This window comes from Ovis aries, chromosome 6 (assembly GCF_016772045.2).
Source record: "Ovis aries strain OAR_USU_Benz2616 breed Rambouillet chromosome 6, ARS-UI_Ramb_v3.0, whole genome shotgun sequence".
NCBI classification, from domain to species: Eukaryota; Metazoa; Chordata; class Mammalia; order Artiodactyla; family Bovidae; genus Ovis; species Ovis aries.
The window spans coordinates 109,431,742-109,454,947 of NC_056059.1; the positions used below are offsets into that span (position 1 = coordinate 109,431,742).

Here is a 23,206-nt window from a genome sequence, read left to right on the forward strand (position 1 = left end):
CTGTGGGGCCAGACGGCAGTCCAGTGCCCTACAGCTATGTGCCACATGTCTGGCCACCCTCGGGGTTGTGGCTCACACCTGTGGCCCCAGTGCTGGGTGAGGAGCAGCGCAGATGCACACCTGCCCGCCCAGCGGGCCCAGTGGGAAGACGCTGTCTACACAACCATCTCCTTTCCCCTGAGAAAAATGCCTCTGTCAGGGTATGGTCAAAAAGTTCTTGTTCTTGATATGACTGCACACAAATAGCTCAGCAGCAGTTTTAGGAAATGGAAGATGCTCTTGCATGTGGAATGAACAGTGCAAAAAAACCAAATGAGAATCAAACCATTGAGGGGACCTCCCTGGTGATCCAGTGGTTGATTTTGTGCTTCCAATGCAGGGGGCATGGGTTGGTTCAATCCCTGTTTGGGGAACTAAAAACCCACATGGCGTGTGGTGCATGAAAAGAAAAAAAAAGTAAAACACACATACACACATTATTGGGCTGGAATCGGCTCCCACCCCCCCTCAGATCAGGTAGGTTTTATCAGCGTGTTGTCTGGGAAACCTCCACTGTCTCATGGTCTGGCCATCTGTCAGTGAGCTGCTGTGGAGGTAGGAAGACCTGTCTTCCCTCCCGTGGGGCTTGGCAGAAAAGAACCCAGACCTGGGGTTAGAAGACAGGAGGGCTGTCCCAGCTTGGCTGCCACTGCGAGATCACAAGATGGCTGTTTCTAATGGGTGGCCTTGGCACTCTGGAGCTGGTAGGGTCTAGTCTTGAAGGGGTCCATGTGATGGTGGTCTAGCAGGATCACCCCAAGGAAGGAGGCCTGAAGCAGGGTGGCAAGGGCCAGCTTCTGCTGCAGGGGAATTGGCCACGTCACTTTCACTCTGGGACACGCTGCCCCTTCGGGACGCCTTGACGGATGGGCCCAGCCTCATGTCAGCTCCTCAGATGGGCCACTGTTCAGGTTCTTTATGGAGGAGCAGGGAGGCATGGGGGTCGTCACTAAGCTGAGACCAGGGAAACGTGAGTTTGAAGTGGTGTGCTAGGGTTCTCAGGGGGCGCTCAGGGGGCAGCCCCTGGCATCTCGGGCTGTGGGGTCGGGGGCTGTCCTGTGTCTTGCAGGACGTGCGGCACTTCAGACCTCCTCCTTTCTACAGACGTGGACCAGTGTTGCCAAACATCATGATGCCAAGAGCCACCTGCGTGCTTTTCTAGAGCCGCTCAGGGTGAAACACGGGTTTCAGAACTGCTGGAGCTGAAGTGGCCCAGCTGAGTTCTCCAGCAGGTAAGTCCTTATGCAGCGCTCATGTTTGCTTTCAGCTTTATTAAAAGAGCTGCACCCACTTACAGCCCAGCTATGCCCTCTGGTAAGGGTGGGCGGTCCTAAACTGAGTAACACGTGGAGAACACCTTGGGTAAGCAATTCTGGTGAACCAACCTAGAACCATCGAGTGCAAGGATGGTTCACCTAGGAGTATGGAGTCTTGCAACCCGGTCTGGCTTCTTATCCTTAACTAACTTTAAGACAGATCACTAGAATTTTGAGCTTTGGTTAAATTCAAACATATCATGTTCCTTGTCTCTGAAGCCCCTTCCAGATATAACATTAATTCTACTGAGAGAGGCCATCGCCAACTCAAGTTCGAATGTGAAAATGGAATAAATAAGACCAATTATTTAAAGAGATGAAACAGCTTTCACAGGGAGACATTTTAAAATAGGGGGGAAAAAAGGAAAAAAAAATCTCAACACTCAAGTTTTGGGAAACATTTTATAATTTATATATAAAATCTCAGTAAGAAACAATGTAAAATGACAGAAATATCCACCTTACATTAAGAGTCAAAAAAAAAATTCACACACACTGAATGTAAATTTTAACAAATATGAACAAAACATTTTAAAATAATCTCAATTATTTGGCAACTCATCACATCATTGCTAGAGACAAATTTGATCTTAAGAAAAGTTTAATTTTATGAAAAACTTAAGTTGGACAGTTTGCTCATATGGGAGTTAAAACATGTTTAAAAAAGAATCTGGCAATAAAGCCAGGTTCTACCTTGAAATAATTGTGTATAAAACAACATATAATCCTGAAGCTCAACAGACAGGGGTGACCTAATCTTCAATGCATTACTCTTCGCTGAAAAAGACACTGTGGGAAGGATGCGGGGTAGCACAGAGAGACATGGGTACCGACGGGGTTTCTGCTGCAGGTGACGGACCCAGAACCCGACGCCAGAGGGGCTGGTAGTAAAGTCACAGATGTGAGCATCACCTACAAACAAGTTACATTCTTAAAAAACAGAGTCACAACTGTGACAGGAAAAGCAATGGAAACCCTTTCTTGAGCTAACCTACTTTACTCGGGTACATGCGAGAAGCGTCTGTATTTCCTGCCAGATGAGATTCAGATATTTACGGGGGAGGCAGAGTCCTAGAACATCTCTACTGATGACTGCATAGCATTTAAAACCCCCCTTTTTATTAAAAAAACAATAATAATAAAATAAAATAAACAGATATATAGTAAAGTTCACAGATAAGTTTTCTCTGTAAAATAAATAAAGTGTTCATTGATTAGCATCATACATAGAGTAAAATACAACCTATTTTTACATGTTTATATACTGTACACAGATTACCAGTGGGCAGCCTGGTGTCTGATGGGCTGGAAGGGTTTACATGAGTGACATGTCACATCGGGAAATCCCAATTTCGAATGTTAAAATATACAACTACTTTGTTTTGAGTTCAGATACAAAGTAAACTTATTTTCCTTTATCTGAAATTAATGTACATAATACCTCTATGAACAATAGTTTATAAAGCTGTTCAGAACGTAACAAGAAAAAGCTTGCACCTAGGTACTTGGCGCACATGCACGGCCTTCCCCCGGTTAAGCGCTGCGGCCCACGGCCCCGAGGTGTGTCCCTCTTCTCGGCCCCGTGGCCCCGGCGGACCGGCTGGGGTGGCCGCAGTCCTGTTACCGCTTTGCCTTCTTCACTGGGGTCTCTTCCACCCTCTGCTGGCCTCTGGTGCGTGCCCCGGGGGGGCTGGCTTCTCTCTTGCGCTTGGCAGAAGGGGAGAGCTGTGCCTTCCATCTGCAGGAAACAGAGGTCAAGGCTGTGATTAAGACTCGACGAAAAGGACCTGCTTCAAATAATCTGGGAATTCTTCAAACACTGGAAGGTTTTTGAACTTGAGAGCCAAGAAGAGGAAAGCTGGATAAGGGCTACATGGGAAGAGGGGACCCTGGAAGAGCCTGTGCTGACTGGCTGTCTGCCGACAGCCTCACTCCTAACAGGCCATGAGGAGGAGTCAGGAAGCCCCAGCTGAGGTTCTGGGTGGGTGTTGACCTTGGTCAAGTCCACTTTCTTCTCGAGCACCTAGTGCTGGTATCTATACAGCAGAGACATCAACAACCAGTCCTGTGTTGAAACAATCATGAACACAGCGGGATGGCATGATCTGAGCACATGCACACCCGCACTCACAGGATGCTCCCAGAAAGCTGGCAGTCTTGGAGAGGGCATGGGAACTCAAGAAGAGCTCCCCATCCAGTCTCCCGGCCAGCAGCCCAGCCCAGTCCTGCCAGCAGCCCAGCCGAGTCCTGCTCTCCGTCCTGCCTGCAGAATGACTTGTCGGAAATGTCAAGTTAATCACATCCATGTCATCATCTTGTTTATCTCCATCCTCAGGCTCTCTGATGCCTTCAGCGTAGGACCATCCGGAGCCCAACAGAGTCCCTTACCACCTGCCCAGGATACCGTCTCGGACTACAGCCCTAACACAGCAGCCTCGTTCCCTAACACGCAGTGTTCTTTCACACTGTCTACTTGGGCAGGTAATTTTTTTTTGGCTTCCCTGTGACTCAGCAGTAAAGAATCCGCCTGCAGTGCAGAAGACACAGTAGACACAGGTTCGATCCCTGGGTCGGGAAGATCCCCTGAAGAAGGGCATGGCAACCCACTCCAGTATTCCTGCCTGGAGAATCCCCACGGACAGAGGAGCCCGGTGGGCTACGTTCCATAACGTCACAAAGAGTCGGACACGACTGAAGCAATTGAGCACGCACGCAATTTTAAAAAATACTCCACACCTTCTATCTAGCAAACTTCATTCTGGAGCCTCAGTGCAAAAACAACTCCTTCTGGGAATAGTTTCTCATCACAGAGCAACCTGCCCTTCGGAAAACCTGCAGACAGCACTTTCTGTCTCTACCACTGCACTTCTGGTTGTTTGTTTGTCCACTGGGGTTTTTCAAACTGCAGGTTACAGCCTTTATTTTAAAACAAAGTATTAATAGAACACAATAGAAAATACCATTGTTGCCATGTCTATTCAGTTTGGGCATTAAAATTTTGTTTCAGTGACAGAGGCAGTATTGCAAAAGACATTCTTCCTATGAGCCGCCTGCTGTCAAGGGAGTTTGAAAACCAGCTACACACACGTCCCCCCAGTTAAGACAGGATGTTTCTCCAGGGCAGCTGCAGAGGTTATTCATTTTCCTTTCTCCAAGGCCTAGTACAAAGCCCAATCTGTGTATTCGAGCAATAAATGTTACACCAAAGAATGAAGAAGCCTGGATAACTAAAATGACAGGAGATGGAGAAATGGGCCATCACTGATGTGAAGACCTGTCTGCTCGCTGCTCCTTTGACAGCAGAGGTAAATACGCTCAGACTGACTCAGATAAAGCTGAGTCAGGCACTGTTGTATACGATGCAGTTTTAGCGTAACATTACCTACGCATGTGTTGAGAACAGCTAACAAGCAGTTGCTTGTCAATATCCCATTTCAAGCCACGTCCAGGGAGAGCCACCAGCCAGAGTGACCAGCTGTTTACCCAGGAGTGGGTGTGTTGCAAGCATAGTGCTGACGCCATGCAGCGGAGAACAGAAGCTTGGCGCAGCGGCTTCTGCCCATGGGCATGAGCTCGGCCCTCTCTTTCCGCCCAGAGGGTGGCCTGTGCCCAGCGGCCCTGGCAGCACCCGGGAGCTCATCAGCAAAGCAGACTCTCAGGTCTTGCCCCAACACTACAGCAGTGGAGCCTGGGTCTCAGCACATTTGAGTTTGAGAAATAACAAACCAGACCTTTGTGAGATTCTTCTCAAATACACAATAAAGGTAAATACTATGTTTTACTTACTGAGGAATAATGGGAGAGAATCCACGTGAAAGGTGCCTGGCATTCCAGTTTGCTTCCCTTTCTGTCATGGGGGAATAATAGCACACACGCGCACACACACACACACACACACACACACACAGAGGCTGTGAAGACCTAGTGCGCACACACACACACACACACAGACGCTGTGAAGACCTAATGTGATTCAAGATACCTAAACGGCCTTTGTACATTGGGAAGTCTTATTTTTTGATGCTATCATGTACAGAAGGTGAGTCAAGTGCCTGACCTCAAGGAAGCAGCTCATAGACCAGGGAGGAAGACAAAACGAAAACCCCCGAAGCAACGTCACATGCCACTGCCCACCGCACAGGCTGGGCCGGAGGGCAGAGGACGGGGATGCGGCTGGCGGAAGCAGGCAGGGGGTGTGTGTGCAGGACGGAGGACCTGGCGACGGGGGGCTGGTGGCGAGGGTGCTCCTCAAGGAAGAACTGGCACAACCTGCAGGATGCGGGAAGGTGACTCGGGCGGCATGAAGGTGCCTGCTGGCCCACGGCTGTGCCTCAGGCGGGTGCCCTCCTGCCACCCCATCACCTCTTCAGTGCTCTGTGAAAAAGAGAGCTGGCTCTAGGCTGTAACCCGCCCGACCACGCTGCACTGCTTTAACCCAGCACCCAGCGCTGTGCCCACTTGAGGAGAAACAAGGCGTGCCTTTGGTCCTGGGGGGCAGGAGCTGATGGCAAGGAGCACAGGATAAAGCCGGTGCAGGAGTGCTGTGAGGCAGGGAGGACTGGCGAGGCCACTGAGACTCCCTCTGGGAGTCCTTCCCGCTCTGTCTAGGGTAGTTTCTACTTGGGAAGCCGAGGACCCCCACAGACAGCTGTGTGGCAAGCCAAGACTCTTAAAGAAACTTGGGGAGAAAGTATCAGTGCACCATAAAAAGCTTCAGGGGGTTAAAGATGACTTCCAGTGTCAGCAGGGACTTTCCTTCCTAAGAGGGGAAAATTTACTAACTTCTTCACTGGCAGATAATTTTTCTTTTGCTAATTTTTGGTGATATCTAGTAGAAACTATTCCTGGGCTCCCAAGTTTGGATGCTGTGCATGTAGACAGCTCTCCATGCTGCTTTCTGAAACAGATGACAGAGACCCTGGGCGATGGCAGCGCTGAACACCCCAGTCCCTGAGACTAGAAAGGGCAAGGATCCTCGTGGGCAGGGCAGAGGTGGGGATGAAAAGCAGGAAAATGCCTGGTTCTGTGGGTCTTGGCTGATGAGCAGAACTTCATGTCACACAAGACTAACTGCTTCCCTGACTCCGGCTTTGCTTTCACTGTGTGGGATACTTGACCATGATTGAGAGAAAGATGAACCTGTGGTAAACAGAAAACATACTGGCTGATGAAGTGAGATCCCACAGTGCTCACCAGAGTAGAAGGCGGGCCAAGATGGATGGAAGCGCAGTGTGAAGGCCCGGGGACCGGGTCTAAGCAGCGGGGCCGCACAAGCAGCAGGTGAGAGAAGGTGTGCCTCATGGGGACAAGGGGCGCGCTGAGCTGGTGCGCAGCCCAGGCTGAGGGAGCCCAGCAAGCTGGATGCAGGCTGAGCTTGGTCTCTAGGAAACAAGGCGGACAGTCCTCTTCTGGATCCGTCAGTGCACACCTGGAGTCAACATTTGCTTCGTAAAGAGAATAATCAATAGATAAACTGATGAGAACAAACAGGCTGAGGAGGCGCCCAGTGCAAGAGAAGACCTGGAAGCCTCCCCCAGTGTTTAAGCCAAAGTGGTACAGGAGGCTCTGAGAGCAGAAGCTATGTGGAGGCCAGTGCCCACTGCACACGGAAGAAAATCTTTCCCACCCAAAGTAATGCGCAGAAGCAGAAAGACTCTTCAGAGCGGCTGGGCACTGTGATCGAGACCCACAGAGACCCCAGGCGAGCCTGAGGACCTGGGAGACGACACAGGCGCCAGAGCCTAGAGCCAAGGCACCGGCGCGGAGGTGTCTAGAGGGAGGGGCCGCGTGGAGACCGCAGGCTGCCGCGGTGCTGAGGAGAAGCACCGGTGATCCGGGTGATCCCAGAACCGAAACACAATGCACTGTGGAAGAATGGATTTGGGAAGGCACACATCTCAGCTGCTGCAGATGCTCACTCGAGGCTGCCTCGGCGGCCCACGGCGCGTCCTGCGTTGGGCCCCACTCCACTGGGTGATCTCCCGTGACGCACAGAGGGCGCGGCGGTGCTGGGGGTCTGCATCTAGACGCGCACCCACCCTCTCGGCGCACGGTGAGGTGCACCTCTCAGTCAGCAGGTATCCTGGTTTTGTGATTTCTAGTTATCCGAGCTGCCCCGCCTGGAAAACCTTACCTTTAGCCCTGTGAGCTCCTAACATCTTTTGGCTCTAAAAATCTGACCAGGGCACAGATAGCTAATGATGTCCAAGTTTAGAAAAATTAGAAATAGGCTGATTTTTAAGTCTTTACATAAACACATCAGCGTCAATGTATGGCAAAAACCACTACAATAAAGTAATTAGCCTCCAATTAAAATAAATAAATTTTTAAAAAGGCAGGCAAATAAACACATCAGAACTACTACACTACAGTGACAGATATTAATAAATGATACTCTTGAAATCAATATTCCTCAACTTTCTAATCTTGGATAATGAAATTATAGAAGAGGGTACTAAGATTAACAGCTTGTGAATCACATTAAAAATGGAAAATATTCATGCTTCAGAAGTTATAAAACTGTAAAGTGATAAAACATTTCTCAAAATGTGCTGTGGGAAAGGTGCGCTGACTGATGCTACCAGGCATAACGACACGGGGAGAGGGGGTGGCAAAGTGGAACTGACAAAGCTGGACAGGTTTCCCTCCTCAGGACCACGCCAAGTGCACTACAGTGGACACTGTGGCTCAGAAGGAGGCGGAACTCACGGGCACTCCCCAGACTCAGAGCCCGGCCTTCTTTTCTCCAGAGGCTTCCGGCTACGTGAGGGCGCAGGTCGTCCCGTGGGGGGCGCAGGACGTCCCCAGTTGTGTGCGTGGAGAATGGGGCACTCGGGTGGTCTCCTGTGACGGACCTGTGACGCGGCACTGGGAGGGGCACCGACGACGGGGACGGGGCTGAGCCTTCTCCCTCACAGCCGCTAAGCACGCTGCCCATGCAGATCATGCTGTACGTGTCCGTTTCCACCGACCGTGCTCAGCATGGCCTCTGAGATCTAATTGTACTTGATAAGTATTCATAAAGAAACTGAATAGGTTCCACCAAACAGGCATCGAAGCCTGGCAATGATTCTAAAGGGCTCCTGGAAAATGGTTTCAGAGGGAAAAGGGGTTTCCCCGGGGGAAACTGAGATGTCAGAGGGCTGGGAGCACGTGCTCTCTCTGTGCTGGGGCTTGTGTTTTATGCAAGGAGAGGGCTCACTCTGTGGCACGAGTGAGGCAAACAGATGGAGCCCTCGCTGTGGTCTGACGGAGAACCGGGGAAGGTTCTGGAAGCTCCCCGCGGCCCCATTACCTCTGAGCCTCTGATCTGGTGCTGGACCTTGTGGTGGCTCCCGAGGGCTCCTCGTCCTCGTCTTCCTCCTCCTCCTCCTCAGACTCCTGGTCTTTCTTGTCCTCAGTTGCTTCAGAAACTGATTTCTGACGTTTGCGCTCTGGCTCTGAGGATTCTGTTCAGACAGAAGGGAAACATCTGGACTGTACAATTCCCAAAGACACTTCCAGAGGACAGAGTCGCAGAGTTTAGAACAAAGGATATTAGGGACTTGGAGGCAGAAGAAGTGGTTTTCCACTTCCTTTTTGTTTCAGCACTTGCAATTCACAACTGTTTAACTTAATCTCAAACACATTTGGGATAGTTTACTTAGGCGGTTCACAGCCAGCATTTGCGAAAAATTCACATGTGCTCAGAAAAGCATCTGGAATGTGCCATTTCTGACACAGGATTACAGCCATTTCACACATATTTATGTAGCATTAATACTAGCTGGACCCCACTGGATTTTTCCTCATCCAAAGAAAAAGTCTTAAAAAGGTGACTCTGACATGATAAGACCTTGCCAGTAACATACCAGCATCATCTGACAGAGTGAGCGAACGCTTGGGCTTTCTTCCTCTCCGACGCACACTTGCCACAGATTTTTCTTCACTATCATCCTAGAAGAAATAAAGTTAAAGTGGAAAGGGTGGTCACTTGAGCATTTACTAAGCTTTATTTCTAAAGGACATGCCTTGATCATAAAATTAACACTTACATTGCTTCCACTTCGTTCTTGAAGGTTAGGGGTTTCTTTATTGGCTTCATCTTTAAGAAAAGAAAGATTTCTACATTAATATTTTATTAGTGTCAAATTAAACTTCAACAGTTTGTTGTCTGTGAATGTACCTAATTAGTGCTAGTTAAGGTATCAGTACGCAATTCATCATTGCTTTCTTGTATCAGCCAAACAAAGATTGAGATGGAATACCTGAGCAGAGAACACATCAGAATGAAAGTCAGGACACCAAAGTTTGCATCTCAGACCTGGCATGCCTGGCATGAATAAGCTATGTGATTTGGGCCAATCACTTACATTCCTAGAGCCTTGGTTTTTTATCAGTGAGGAGTTGGGTTAGAACGCCTTCATGGTCTCTCTCTTTCAGCTCAAATATCTGAATCTGGAAAGGGAGGAGGAAGAGGGTATCTAGGGAGCCCCCGACACAGCAGGAACTACAGTTCAGGATTACAGACTTCACTCAAATCGTAACATAGCTCTCTAAATAGTTTTCCAGAGTCATGTACAGATGTAAGTTGGACCATTAAGAAGGCTGAGTGCCAAAGAATTGATGCTTTTGAATTGTGGTGTTGGAGAAGACTCTTGAGAGAACCTTGGACTGCAAGGAAATCCAACCAGTTAATCCTAAAAGAAAGCAACCCTGAATATTCATTAGAAGGACTGATGCTGAAGCTGAAACTCCGTAACTTTGGCCACCTGATGGGAAGAGCTGACTCATTTGAAAAGACCCTGATGCTGGGAAAGATTGAGGGCAGGAGGAGAAGGGGACCAGAGGATGAGACGGTTGGATGGTATCACTAACTCAATGGACATGAACTTGAATCAACTCTGGGAGATAGTGAAGGACAGGGAAGCTTGGAGTGCTGCAGTACATGGGGTTGCAAAGCGTCAGACATGACTTAGGGACTGAACAACAAATAGTACAAGCACCATTTGACAGGGAGGAAAATGAGGCTTGAGCAACTTGGTTAAGTACTTTGTTCAGAGTTCCATAACCAGTACATGGGGTGGGAACTGGATTCTTAGGACTCTATATACTTCCATGATGGGATCTAGAAAAGTATACTGGATAAGTCTATTTTAGGTTGTGTATACCTATTTTTAAAGTATTTGTTTCCTGTAGACGTTACCATTTTCTGAGAATGTATCTGGTAAGAAAAGTGAAATTTACTTCAATGCACTGTTAGAAGCCAAAATTATGAACATGTTGATTAGACAACTCAACAACCCAGAGGTGAACTTATCAGTAATGAAGACTGTATAGCTGCCCTTTCTGAAAGTTCACTATACGAACGATGCCAGAGTTAAAAACCAAGAAAAAGGCCCACAAAGAAGAATCTAGTCTTAAACTGGTCATCGTTACCCAGATTCAGAAAACTACTGCTGAATAACAGCATTACAACATAATTATGCAGCTTAAAATAGAATCTTTAAAGGGCATTTAAGTTATGGAGATTTCTCCTTGTGTGGATTTAAACATACAATTATGGATAAAAAGATGGTTAAAAAGATGGTTAAAACATTCTTTTTTTTGTTAAAAAGAAAACCTTAACTTTCAAAGAGATAAGAAAAAGTAAAGTATGATCATAAGATCCCACACATAGTTAAATGTGGGAAAATTCTCAAATACACATTTGCTGTTATCTTGCTGATCAGAATATATATTTCATGATATCACCATGCTATTTATTTGATCCCAAATAGCTGACATATTCTTTTTTTTTTTTTCCTAATCAACACTTAAAGCCCACCAATGGCTCTTTTTGCTTGTATGTAAAAAGAAAAATTTAAACCATGAAATTAAAATATACACATGGAAAAAATTCTGGAAAATGCAGGCACTAGTGAAAATATGAAATCTCCCTATTATCTCACCAAGGTGGCTCAGAAGGTAAAGAGTCCTCCTGCAACCCACTCCAGTATTCTTGCCTGGAGAATCCCTATGGACAGAGGAGCCTGGCAGGCTATAGTTCATGGGGTCACAAACAGTCAGACACGACTGAGCAACTAAGGACAGCACAGAACTAATCATTATCAACCTTTTGGGAATATTTTTTTTCTCCTTGGACTGAGGACAAAAATACCTCAACAAAACAATTTTATCTCTTGCATCCTAGCTCTGTAAGCAGTACCAGCTGCTTCTGCTGAAAACAACAGGCTCCTGGGCTGAAATCTTATCTTCCTGATAAGAGCTCTCAGTCCCCAGGTTCATCTGTTTTTCCCTTAAACAAGTCCAAGAAAGTAGGGTCTGGACGTGGCCATGCTGCCCCCCTCCTCTTTGAGGTTTCCTGGACTGACAAAGACAAGAACGACTCAGATCACAGGAAAAACCAGCTACTAGAATCTCTCACGGCTACAAGGGCAGCTGCTTTTACCAAGGAAGCCACTCACTTCATTGAGAAACAAGGACATCCTAAACCCTCCCCAGCCTGCGGTTCCCCCCGGGCCGCCCCCCTTCCTTAGATCACACACAGAGCAATGCTTTCAGGTACACACCCGTTTGCATGACTTTCAGCTTGCCGCCAGGTGGAGATTGTTCTACCTAAGTTTGAACAAGGAGAAAAAAGAGAAGTCACTGGTTTGTGATCATCACACAGGAAGGCAATCAACAATGTGAAGAAGGTTCAGGACCTCTGTTTATTATGTAGGCAGAATATCTGTATCCCACTTCCTAAAGTGGATTAAATAGACCCAGCAAATATGGATGGCTACGAATCTGAACTCACGGGGTCTTCCCACAAGGATTAGGGCTGCCACATGCCTCTTGCCCAGTCGTGCTACTGCGGCTGTGAGCACTGGAGGCGACAGAGACCTGCAGGTAGCACCCCCTAAACTGGCAAGCCATCTTCCGTGTGCTGGTAAAGGCACTCACACTTTTACACGTGGCTCTTTGGTTTAGCTGTCTTGGATGAATTCTAGTGAGAGAATGATTTCTTCGTATCCAAGGAAATGGGAATCTGGAGAGGGGCATGTGACTGGCCCCGTGTCACAGCTTCTGGGAGCAAGCCATCAGTGAAGACATATCTGTTCTCTTAATAGTGCTATCACTGAAACTCATGCAATGAAGTCTTGGTGCAATGATTTTGTTGGGTACACACTTCAGGGTCAAAGATAAAGAACAGACTTTCCTGCACTGAAACTAGTGTCCATTCTAATAAAAAAGGAGCTCCATTGAAAGTAGTAAGACAGACACTTTGGAGGGTTCCATAAAGAAGCTGTTATCTAAAAATCATATAAAACAGCTATTTTCTATGTTTTAATTAAGGATGACAAGATAAGTCCCTAGATAATTTTTATACAGCCGATCTGACAGGTGAGGATAGAGTCAAACTAAATTACAATGAATATAATTATGTTTATATGATGTTACTAGTAATTAAAATATTATCTGAATGGTTATTTGAGGTTTTATTTTAAAAAGTTTCTTTAAAGCTTTTCAAATACTTAAAAAAAAAAAAAGGCTATTTGAAAATGCTAATATTGCAGTGAACTCTTTCAGGTCTAGAACAGCCAGTTGAAGAGTTCTCATCTTTCGCAATTACTTACTGTGACAAGGCCAGCATCTGTTTTGCAGTCATCTTCTGAAAAACAGGAAATAAAAATCCCACTTAGAAAATCAGTTTGAAAATATCTTGTGTGTGAACTGAAAGCACACCAAATACCTACTTGTTTTTAATGTTTCTACAGGGTGTTTACGAGGTCTTCCTCTTTTCCTTTTAATAATTACTGGTTGATCTTCCTAAGGGGGAAAGGGGGAAAAAAAAAAAGGGAATAAAAAAGTTCTATCATCTATTACACAAATAGGTTGCTTTCTCAAAATGGAATTTAGAGTTCCCTCCCAAGAGGGTTCAAATCCCAGCTTTTTCTCTTAAGAAAACACGTGACCTGGGGCTCAGTGGTTCATTTTTCTCAGGGCAGTTGGTTTGAATTCACGGAGCCCCGAGGACTATGAGGTAATGAGGTAATGGGAGTGCTCAGGGTCAGCTTTTACTTCTGTAATAAATTTGCACGTCCACTTCGTGTGGATTTATTCCTGGTTACTTGTGATCAAATGCCATCCCTTACAAAAAATAAAGGAGGCCCGCGAAGACAAACATAACTATTAAAAAGCTGTATCCGGACAGGCAAACTTGGCGATGGCTACCTAGAGGATCTGGCTGGGGCACAGCTTGTCTCCCTTGATTTATGGGCCTGCACCTCAGGTCACTGCGACTCTGTGTCCCACTGGGTTGTCTGCAAATCCCAAGGGGCCTGGAGCAGCAGAATTGGAGGTCTGCCTCTCCTGCAGCCTCTCAGGAGTCCCTGACCTCACCCCGTCAGGCTGGATCCTGGCTGGCCCTCTCAGCCGGCGCTCCGCACAGCCTGCCGCTGCTCCCGTTTCGTCCCGCGGGACCCCAGGGCTCGGCAGCCCCGTTCTCCACGCTGAGCTGGAGCCTGGCTTGGCTGTGCTAAGCTTCCCGGTCAAGAAGGGACATGGACACTGAGGTACAGATCTGGGCTGAACCCATGGGGCTGACAGAAGGAGGTCTCATACAAATGTTGGGAGAAAATGAAGACACAGAGGACAAAATACATCAAAATGACACTGATAAAGTGCTCTGCGTGAAATGCTGTCCGCTGCACTAAAAAAAGAGCTACTTCAAAAGCATTTAGGAGCGACTCCGGGTGAGAGCACACTGATGCACTGTTTTTAGTACCTGAGAAAACCTGAACAAATAAACATGAAAAACATCTCTACCTGAGATTTTACGGTGTCATCGTCATTCTGCTCTGCCTTTTCACCGGCAGCCTCACTGCTGCTGGATTCATCTGCAGAAAGAGCAGAGCGCGTTCACTGCTGGGGCCACCCTCAGCCTCAGTGCCAGGACGCCCACCAAGGTGACCCAAGTCATCCGCGTGCACACAGACTCCATTCCCAGGCAGACACACTAAAGTGCATTAGCCAGAGTCTGGTTAACCAAGAAGCAGCACACTTAGTGTAGAACAGGACCTCAATTATAAACAATCTCCAGGCCCTGTTACACTCAGCACGACACACTGTGCTATATGGAGGGAAGAAAGATCAGCAAACCAAAGTTTCAGCTGGCGAAGCCTGGGGAGAGAGGTGCTAACTGCTTTGAAGGATTAGTCTCTCTCAAAACAGTTTAACTGCAGAGATGTCTTACTCACCTTTTTCTTCCATGGCCCTTGAAGCAGTGCTGTCTGTCTTAGAACTTGCTTTAGATAACTCTTCCAAATCTCCAGAGTTCTCTTCCTATGGAGAAGTTGAACAAGACAAGAAGCTCCCTTCTCATACCCATTTCAATATAATTACTTCAAAAATAATTTCCTAGCCTGTTTGTTGGACATTTTTTTAAAAAAAGTAACTATTTTGCTGCTTGGCAGACTGTACAAAAAGATTCAAATTCTGAAGGCAGAAAAACACAAGATAAGGTTATAAAGCAACAAGGCCATTATTTTTACCCCTGCAAAATAGAAACTGCTCTTTTTGCTGACCCTGGACTTTTCAAGAGAAACTCCAAAGAAAGAACTTAAAGGAATTTCCAAGAGATATTTTTCTCTTTGCTGGTGGAAGGGAGGGACCAGAAGAAAGGGATAAAGGAGAAGGAGCCAAAGAGAACTTCTGGTGTCCAACTGGGCTGATTTAGATAAATGGTCTATCAATGGTTATATTATCTGCCCTTAGTTGCAAAGAAGTTTTGAGCATGAAATAACCAGTTGTTTATACTACAGTATTAATATAATGTATACACAAAATTATACAAACTAAATTTAAAATCAGAGAACTGTTTTATACATGGAATTTTTAAATACAAATAATTAAGTCAGAATATATTTAAACAACATTAAAAACCTTACATGAAGTTAAAAGTGAAGTGAAAGTCGCTCAGTCGTGTCCGACTCTTTGCGACCCCATGGACTGTAGCCCACCAGGCTCCTCCGTCCATGGAATTCTCCAGGCAAGAATACTGAAGTGGGTTGCCATTCCCTTCTCCAAGGGATCTTCCCAACCCAGGGATTGAACCCAGGTCTCCCGCACTACAGGCGGGTCCTTTACCATCTGAGCCACCAGGGAAGCCCTACATGAAGTTACAGAGAAACTTAAAAGCTACCCTTTAATCTGCCTCGCTCCAAATGATGGAGTACTTTTTTTGTTCTCAATAGGTCAGGGGAAGGAGTGGGCTTTTGAAAACCTGTTTCTTTCCTTGACCATGACCAGTGGAAATTCATGACAATGTATGACTTCACCTCTTCGGCTGTTAAACTTCTTTTACTACTTTTTACTTAGTATATCAGTTACTGGGGGAAAAAAGGAGACTATAAACTGGCTTCAGTGGGCTGGAAGTCAGCTGAATATATTTTTGGAAGCTGACTTAATACTTCTGTAACAAGCTGGAAAAAAATAGATTAGGAAAAGAGGGAGAAAGAGAAGATAGAGGCAGACTGGAATAGTCAATAAGTATTGAGTCTCAGGAATGTAAAAATATCTATGAAGAGGAGAAACCTGGCCTAGAACAAAAGACAGGATAAGAACAGAAATAAGTATTTGTGAGTTACTTTCCCAAGGCACAAGATGAAAATAAGACCACAGGAAAAAAGGGCAATGAGTGAGGCCTCATCCTGGGACAATCTATGTATTAGGGGCTGGAGGTAAGGTAAAGAGAAGCTTGTGTATTAAAAATTTTAAATCACATGTATCACTGTATTTCACTGTTCTGATACAACTATATCTGTAATCAAGCTTATTATACTTGGGAACAAAGGACCTGAAAGTCTAAAGAAGTCAATAATACCACTGAACAAAAACCTAAGCAATGATTATATCTAAACTGTGATAGTAATACAATCTTGCAGTTTATGATCATAAAGTGTAACATTTTTCTGAGAGTCTAAAAACTATACACCTTTTACAATAAATACACAAAATACATATACACAGTGATGTAAACAGGCTATCCCTAAAACTTAAATTTAATATGTGGAAAAAATACCTTTGTATCTTGTGGCTCAGTTCCAGAACACTGCCTCTGTGCTGTTTCTATTTTGGAATCCAGGACATCTGGGGTATCGTCTGTAAATCAGTTTAAACAGAATCACAAAGGAATAAAAGCTAAATGAAAAATGAAATGCACAGTTCTATTTCAAGACAGTTTGAGACTTTTCTTAGGCTTATGATACAGTGAAGCCAAAGTAATCCTAAATGTATTTATAATGTCATGTGACATGAGCACTGAGCACTGGCCTGCTGCTGCTGCTGCCAAGTCGCTTCAGCCGGGCCCGACTCTGTGCGACCCCATAGACGGCAGCCCACCAGGCTCCCCCATCCCTGGGATTATTCAGGCAAGAACACCAGAGTGGGTTGCCATTTCCTTCTTCAATGCATGAAAGTGAAAAGTGAAAGCGAAGTCGCTCAGTCATGTCCGACCTTAGTGACCCCATGGCCTGCAGCCTACCAGGCTCCTCCATCCATGGGATTTTCCAGGCAAGAGTACTGGAGTGGGGTGCCATTGTCTGGGCCTTAGCAAAGCCAAAAAATAAAATATCTACAAATGCTTAAACAACTCCAACAGAACAGGAGGTTCTGTGGAGAGGGCTTAGGGCATAGTTTCTAGACATACTTTTTAACTTCCTGAACAACTTACCATCTAAGTGGTATGGCTTAGTGATGAAGACCATAATCTTGGGAATCAGATTTACTTGGTAGAGAAGAAGTCATAATTTCTCAAAATCTTAATTTCTTTATTTATAAAACGGCAATATCTGACTCACATAGTTATTGGGGATGTGTATAAAGTACTAGAGACGGTACCTAGCTTTGGTATGAACTCAATAATTACTAAACATGTTCCAAACCAAAAAAGTAAAGTATGTAACTATCCATTTTTTTCTCACATATTATTTAATGTTATTTACTGAGTTTGCATTTTGTGTCAGGTATTAAACTATAAAAGTCTCTGCAGTGTCCAAAATGGGAGCCACTAGCCACAACGGCTCCTGAAATTTAAATTAATTAAATTCAAATACAACTAAAAACTCAGCCTTTCATTCACAGTGACTACATTCGAGTGCTCAATAGTTGTGTGCCTCGTAGCTGCCAGTAGGCAAAACAAACATGGAATGTTTCCACCTCTGAGCAAGTTCTATGGGCTGGCATTGTTACGGACAACCAGCAGCATGAAGCACAGAAGGGTCACTATTGCATGCCTGTGACTAGAGTGCTTTACTAGTTCTGCGCGGCCTCCGTTCATGACATAAAATGAGCAGCTCAGGGGTACCCGGAGCCCAGGTGACAGAGGGAGCCTGGGTTTCTGTGATTTCTGAGGGCTGGGTCTTCGCCGGGAACAACCTAGCTTCTAGATCAAGTCCGGAAAAGACCCTGGAGGAGTCAGGCTGGTCTGGAAACACACGAGACTCAAGATTTGTAAACGACTACTACTCTCAAGAATTTTCTATGCTACTGGCCCACTATTTGGATGCGGAAATAATAAGATTTTCAGAGACATTTAAAACAGGAACATGTATATTCTAGATACCCAGTTCATCTTCTGAAGAGAGGTACTGCTTCTTTCTTTTTCTTTTAGGTACGTGCCTTTCTTCCTCTTCAACCTGGAATTAAGAGTGGCTATATTAAAGGCAGTAGAACCTGGATCCAATTCTACTTAAACGGGAGCACACTGCATTAGTTTCTAGTCCTTCAGACAAATCTTTTGAAAAATCTAGAATGATACTTCTGTCATCTAGATTCAGACTAGAGTCATTCGCAAGGTTGAGTCTTTTTAAAGATTTGAATATAAACCCATAAAAAATATCCAAATCTATTTTTCACTTCATAATGTATTTCGACAATTCTAAAATATGTTAAAAATATCCTCATTTTACCACTTCTGAAGTCAATCTATGTTTTATAATTGATGGCATGTCATAAATTAATTGGCAGCATTTTTCTGCTCTCTTGGTAGCTCATTAAAAGGCTGATGAAAGGAAGTATATAAGAAAACAGTGTCAGTTCAGTTCAGCTCAGTCGCTCAGTCGTGTCCAACTCTTTGCAACCCCATGAATCGCAGCACGCCAGGCCTCCCTGTCCATCACCAACTCCCAGAGTTCACTCAAACTCATGTCCACTGAGTCGGTGATGCCATCCAGCCATCTCATGCTCTGTCGTCCCCTTCTCCTCCTGCCCCCAATCCATTCCGGCATGAGAGTCTTTTCCAATGACTCAACTCTTCGCATCAGGTGGCCAAAGTACTGGAATTTCACCTTTAGCATCAGTCCTTCCAACGAACACCCAGGACTGATCTCCTTTAAGATGGACTGACTGGATCTCCTTGAAGTCCAAGGGACTCTCAAGAGTCTTCTCCAACACCACACTTCAAAAGCATCAATTCTTCGGCGCTCAGCTGTCTTCATAGTCCAACTCTCACATCCATACATGACCACTGGAAAACCATAGCCTTGACTAGAAGGACCTTTGTTGGCAAAGTAATGTCTCTGCTTTTTAATATGCTCTATAGGTTGGTCATAACTTTCCTTCCGAGGAGTAAGTGTCTTTTAATTTCATGGCTGCAATCACCATCTGCAGTGATTTTGGAGCCCCCCCCAAAATAAAGTCTGACATTGTTTCCACTGTTCCCCCATCTATTTCCCATAAAGTGATGGGACCAGATGCCATGATCTTAGTTTTCAGCATGTTGAGCTTCAAGCCAACTTTTTCACTCTCCACTTTCACTTTCATCAAGAGGGTTTTTAGTTCCTTTTCACTTTCTGCCATAACGGTGGTGTCATCTGCATATCTGAGGTTACTGATATGTCTCCCAGCAATCTTGATTCTAGCTTGCGCTTCTTCCAGCCCAGTGTTTCTCATGATGTACTTTGCATATAAGTTAAATAAGCAGGGTGACAATATACAGCCTTGATGTACTCCTTTTCCTATTTGGAACCAGTCTGTTGTTCCATGTCCAGTTCTAACTGCTGCTTCCTGACCTGCATATAGGTTTCTCAAGAGGCAGGTCAGGTGGCCTGGTATTCCCATCTCTTTAAGAATTTTCCACAGTTTACTGTGATCCACACAGTCAATGGCTTTGGCATAGTCAATAAAGCAGAAATAGATGTTTTCCTGGAACTCTCTTGCTTTTTCCATGATCCAGCAGATGTTGGCAATTTGATCTCTGGTTCCTCTGCCTTTTCTAAGACCAGCTTGAACATCTGGAAGTTCATGGTTCATGCATTGCAGAAGCCTGGCTTAGAGAATTTTGAGCATTACTTTACTAGCGTGTGAGATGAGTGCAATTATGCAGTAGTCTGAGCATTCTTTGGCATTGCCTTTCTTTGGGATTGGAATGAAAACTGACCTTTTTCAGTCCTGTGGCCACTGCTGAGTTTTCCAAATTTGCTGGCATATTGAGTGCAGCACTTTCACAGCATCATCTTTCAGGATTTGAAATAGTTCAACTAGAATCCCATCACCTCCACTAGCTTTGTTCATAGTGATGCTTTCTAAGGCCCACTTGACTTCACATTCCAGGATGTCTGGCTCTAGATGAGCGATCACACGATTGTGATTATCTGGGTCTTGAAGATCTTTTTAATACAGTTCTTCTGTGTATTCCCGCCACCTCTTCTTAATATCTTCTGCTTCTGTTAGGTCCATGCCATTTCTGTCCTTTATCGAGCCCATCTTTACAAGAAATGTTCCCTTGGTATCTCTAATTTTCTTGAAGAGATCTCTAGTCTTTCCCATTCTGTTGTTTTCCTCTATTTCTTTGCACTGATCGCTGAGGGAGGCTTTCTTAACTCTCCTTGCTATTCTTTGGAACTCTGCATTCAGATGCTTATATCTTTCCTTTTCTCCTTTGCTTTTTGCTTCTCTTCTTTTCACAGCTATTTGTAAGGCCTCCTCAGACAGCCATTTTGCTTTTTGGCATTTCTTTTCCACGGGGATGGTCTTGATCCCTGTCTCCTGTACAATGTCACAAACCTTCGTCCTAGTTCATCAGGCACTCTATCTATCAGATCTAGGCCCTTAAATCTATTTCTCACTTCCACTGTATCATCATAAGGGATTTGAGTTAGCTCATACCTGAATGGTCTAGTGGTTTTCCCTACTTTCTTCAATTTAAGTCTGAATTTGGCAATAAGGAGTTCATGATCTGAGCCACAGTCAGCCCCCAGTCTTTTTTTTTTTTTAATTTAATTTTTTATTTCTTTACTTCACAATACTGTATTGGTTTTGCCATACATTGACATGAACTGACTGTATAGAGCTTCTCCATATTTGGTTGCAAAGAATATATTCAATATGATTTCAGCATTGACCATCTGGTGATGTCCATGTGTAGAGTCTTCTCTTGTGTTGTTAGAAGAGGGTGTTTGCTATGACCAGTGCATTCTCTTGGCAAAACTCTATTAGCTTTTGCCCTGCTTCATTCTATACTCCAAGGCCAAATATGCCTGTTATGCCAGGTGTTTCTTGACTTCCCACTTTTGCATTCCAGTCTCCTATAAAGAAAAGGACATCTTTTGGGGGTGTTAGTTCTAAAAGGTCTTGTAGGTCATAGAATCGTTCAACTTCAGCTTCTTCAGTGTTACTGGTTGGGGCACAGGCTTGGATTACTGTCATATTGAATGGTTTGCCTGGAAACGAACAGAGATCATTCTGTCCTTTTTTGAACTTGCATCCAAGTACTGCATTTCAGAATCTTCTGTTGACCATGATGGCTACTCCATTTCTTCTAAGGGATTCCTGCCCACAGTAGTAGATACAATGGTCATCTGAGTTAAATTCACCCATTTCAGTCCATTTTAGTTCGCTGATTCCTAGAATGTCGACGTTCACTCTTGCCAACTCCTGTTTGACCACTTTCAATTTGCCTTGATTCATCGACCTGACATTCCAGGTTCCTATGCAATACTGCTCTTTACAGCATTGGACCTTGCTTCTATCACCAGTCACACCCACAGCTGGGTATTGTTTTTGCTTTGGCTCCATCCCGTCATTCTTTCTGGAGTTATTTCTCCACTGATCTCCAGTGGCATACTGGGCACCTACCAACCTAGGGAGTTCCCCTTTCAGTATCCTATCATTTTGCCTTTTCATACTGTTCATGGGGTTCTCAAGGCAAGAATACTGAAGTGGTTTGCCATTCTCTTCTCCAGTGGACCACACTCTGTCAGACCTGTCCCCCATGACCCATCCGTCTTGGGTGGCCCCACATGGCATGGCTTAGTTTCATTGAGTTAGACAAGGCTGTGGTCTGTGTGATCAGACTGACTAGTTTTCTGTGATTATGGTTTCAGTGTGTCTGCCCTCTGATGCCCTCTTGCAACACCTACCGTCTTACTTAGGTTAGAAAACAGTATGGACATGTCCAAATAATCCTGCTACCTGCTAAATTACCTAATCTTACAAAAGCATAAACAAGTAACACAGACATAGAGAACTCTTAATACCTATCAATACATTTAATTTCTCATCTATACAGAGAGCTAAAAGCCCTGAGCATAGGAGAAAGCACTATTCATAAAACATGAAGTGCTTGAGTTTCCTACGAAAACCCACCTCTTTAGGATTTGCTTCGACACTATGACATCTTATGGTTTCTGTGTTGTCTTTTCCACCATTGGATATCTCTGAGTAAGAAATACAAAAGAAAAAAGAAAAAAAAACCCTTAAGTATTCACTCCAATACTTACTTTAGGCACATGTGTGGAATGGGAAAGGAAAAGAGGAAGGGACTTGACAAGCAATTGTTATGTGATCCTTACACAACTACGTCAGGTTAAGTTCCATGACTTTCATTTCTAGAATGAGTGAGCAGGGTTCAAGGCGGGGACAGCCTCACTGGCATTTACACGGCAGACCTCAAGGCCACTCCCCCCTGGCTCCTGAGCAGCAGAGCATGAGCAAGTGTCCAAGGAACACAGCACACCATGCATACAGCTCTTTGGAACTCATGGACAAGTCACACTTGCATGCTAAATGTCCATTAACAGACGAAGCAATACAAATAAAAAATAACTGTACAGGGGATTAAGACCCCTTTCCCCATTCTTGGAACAGGGAGAGAACAAAATTGTTCCTCTGGAGCTGGCAGTCTCTACAGGTTGCGTGGAGTAATGCCTGACTCCCGGGCAACGAGCACATAAATGTGCCGGCCCTGGTCTGCTATCACACTGAGGCTTCTAGTCAGAAGGCAACACAGTCAACTACACAGCACAGAACCTCTCCTATGAGACAAACCACAGGGGACTATACATTCTGTACTAACACTGGACAAATGCAATGTGAGGTTCCTGGCAAACTCTAGTTGTTATTTAAGGCCAGGGACCATTTATAAGCTTCATGACCTTGAACGAGCCACTGGCCCACTCTCTATGTCTGTTACCTCAACTACAGATGTGATGCTGTTGTGAACACACACTTTACTGGATTATATGAGTTACATGATAAAATTTTCCAAGTAATTATAATTAGCACAGGGCCTGCCACATAAAAGGCATTCAACAAATGATAATTACAACTAATATTAAAATTATACTATGAAATTCATTAACTTACCTTCTTTGCTATAAAATTTCCCATGAATTTCAGTTGTTTCTGAGCCTGCATTTTCGACCTAAACACACAATAGAAAAGGCTATTTATGGATATTCTCACAAAAATCTTGAATATCTAGAAAATAATCTGGCCATTTGTAAGAACACTTAAAGGGACTGGTAAACATGTTGTTTTAAATTTCACCCAGTTCGAGAGTAGAGGACACTTTCTTTTTGAAGAAGTTTCATTTTAACAAATTAGCA

The 23,206-nt window shown here is 44.8% G+C and overlaps 1 protein-coding gene across 1 annotated transcript in view; it reads right to left on the reverse strand.

The window, feature by feature from the left end:
• Window positions 1-1,743: 1,743 nt before the first annotated feature.
• BOD1L1 (biorientation of chromosomes in cell division 1 like 1) overlaps window positions 1,744-23,206 on the reverse strand; it is a 54,507-nt gene continuing 33,044 nt past the window's right edge. Inside the window, exons 14-26 of the mRNA XM_027971185.3 lie at window positions 22,965-23,022; window positions 21,966-22,036; window positions 17,944-18,016; window positions 16,402-16,481; window positions 14,579-14,663; window positions 14,148-14,218; window positions 13,076-13,148; window positions 12,956-12,990; window positions 11,906-11,951; window positions 9,389-9,438; window positions 9,206-9,290; window positions 8,650-8,803; window positions 1,744-3,093 (exon numbers count right to left, since the gene is read on the reverse strand). Coding sequence (XP_027826986.2) covers window positions 2,976-3,093; window positions 8,650-8,803; window positions 9,206-9,290; window positions 9,389-9,438; window positions 11,906-11,951; window positions 12,956-12,990; window positions 13,076-13,148; window positions 14,148-14,218; window positions 14,579-14,663; window positions 16,402-16,481; window positions 17,944-18,016; window positions 21,966-22,036; window positions 22,965-23,022 — 999 coding nt within the window. The 3' untranslated portion in view covers window positions 1,744-2,975. The remainder of the gene's footprint in view (window positions 3,094-8,649; window positions 8,804-9,205; window positions 9,291-9,388; window positions 9,439-11,905; window positions 11,952-12,955; window positions 12,991-13,075; window positions 13,149-14,147; window positions 14,219-14,578; window positions 14,664-16,401; window positions 16,482-17,943; window positions 18,017-21,965; window positions 22,037-22,964; window positions 23,023-23,206) is intronic.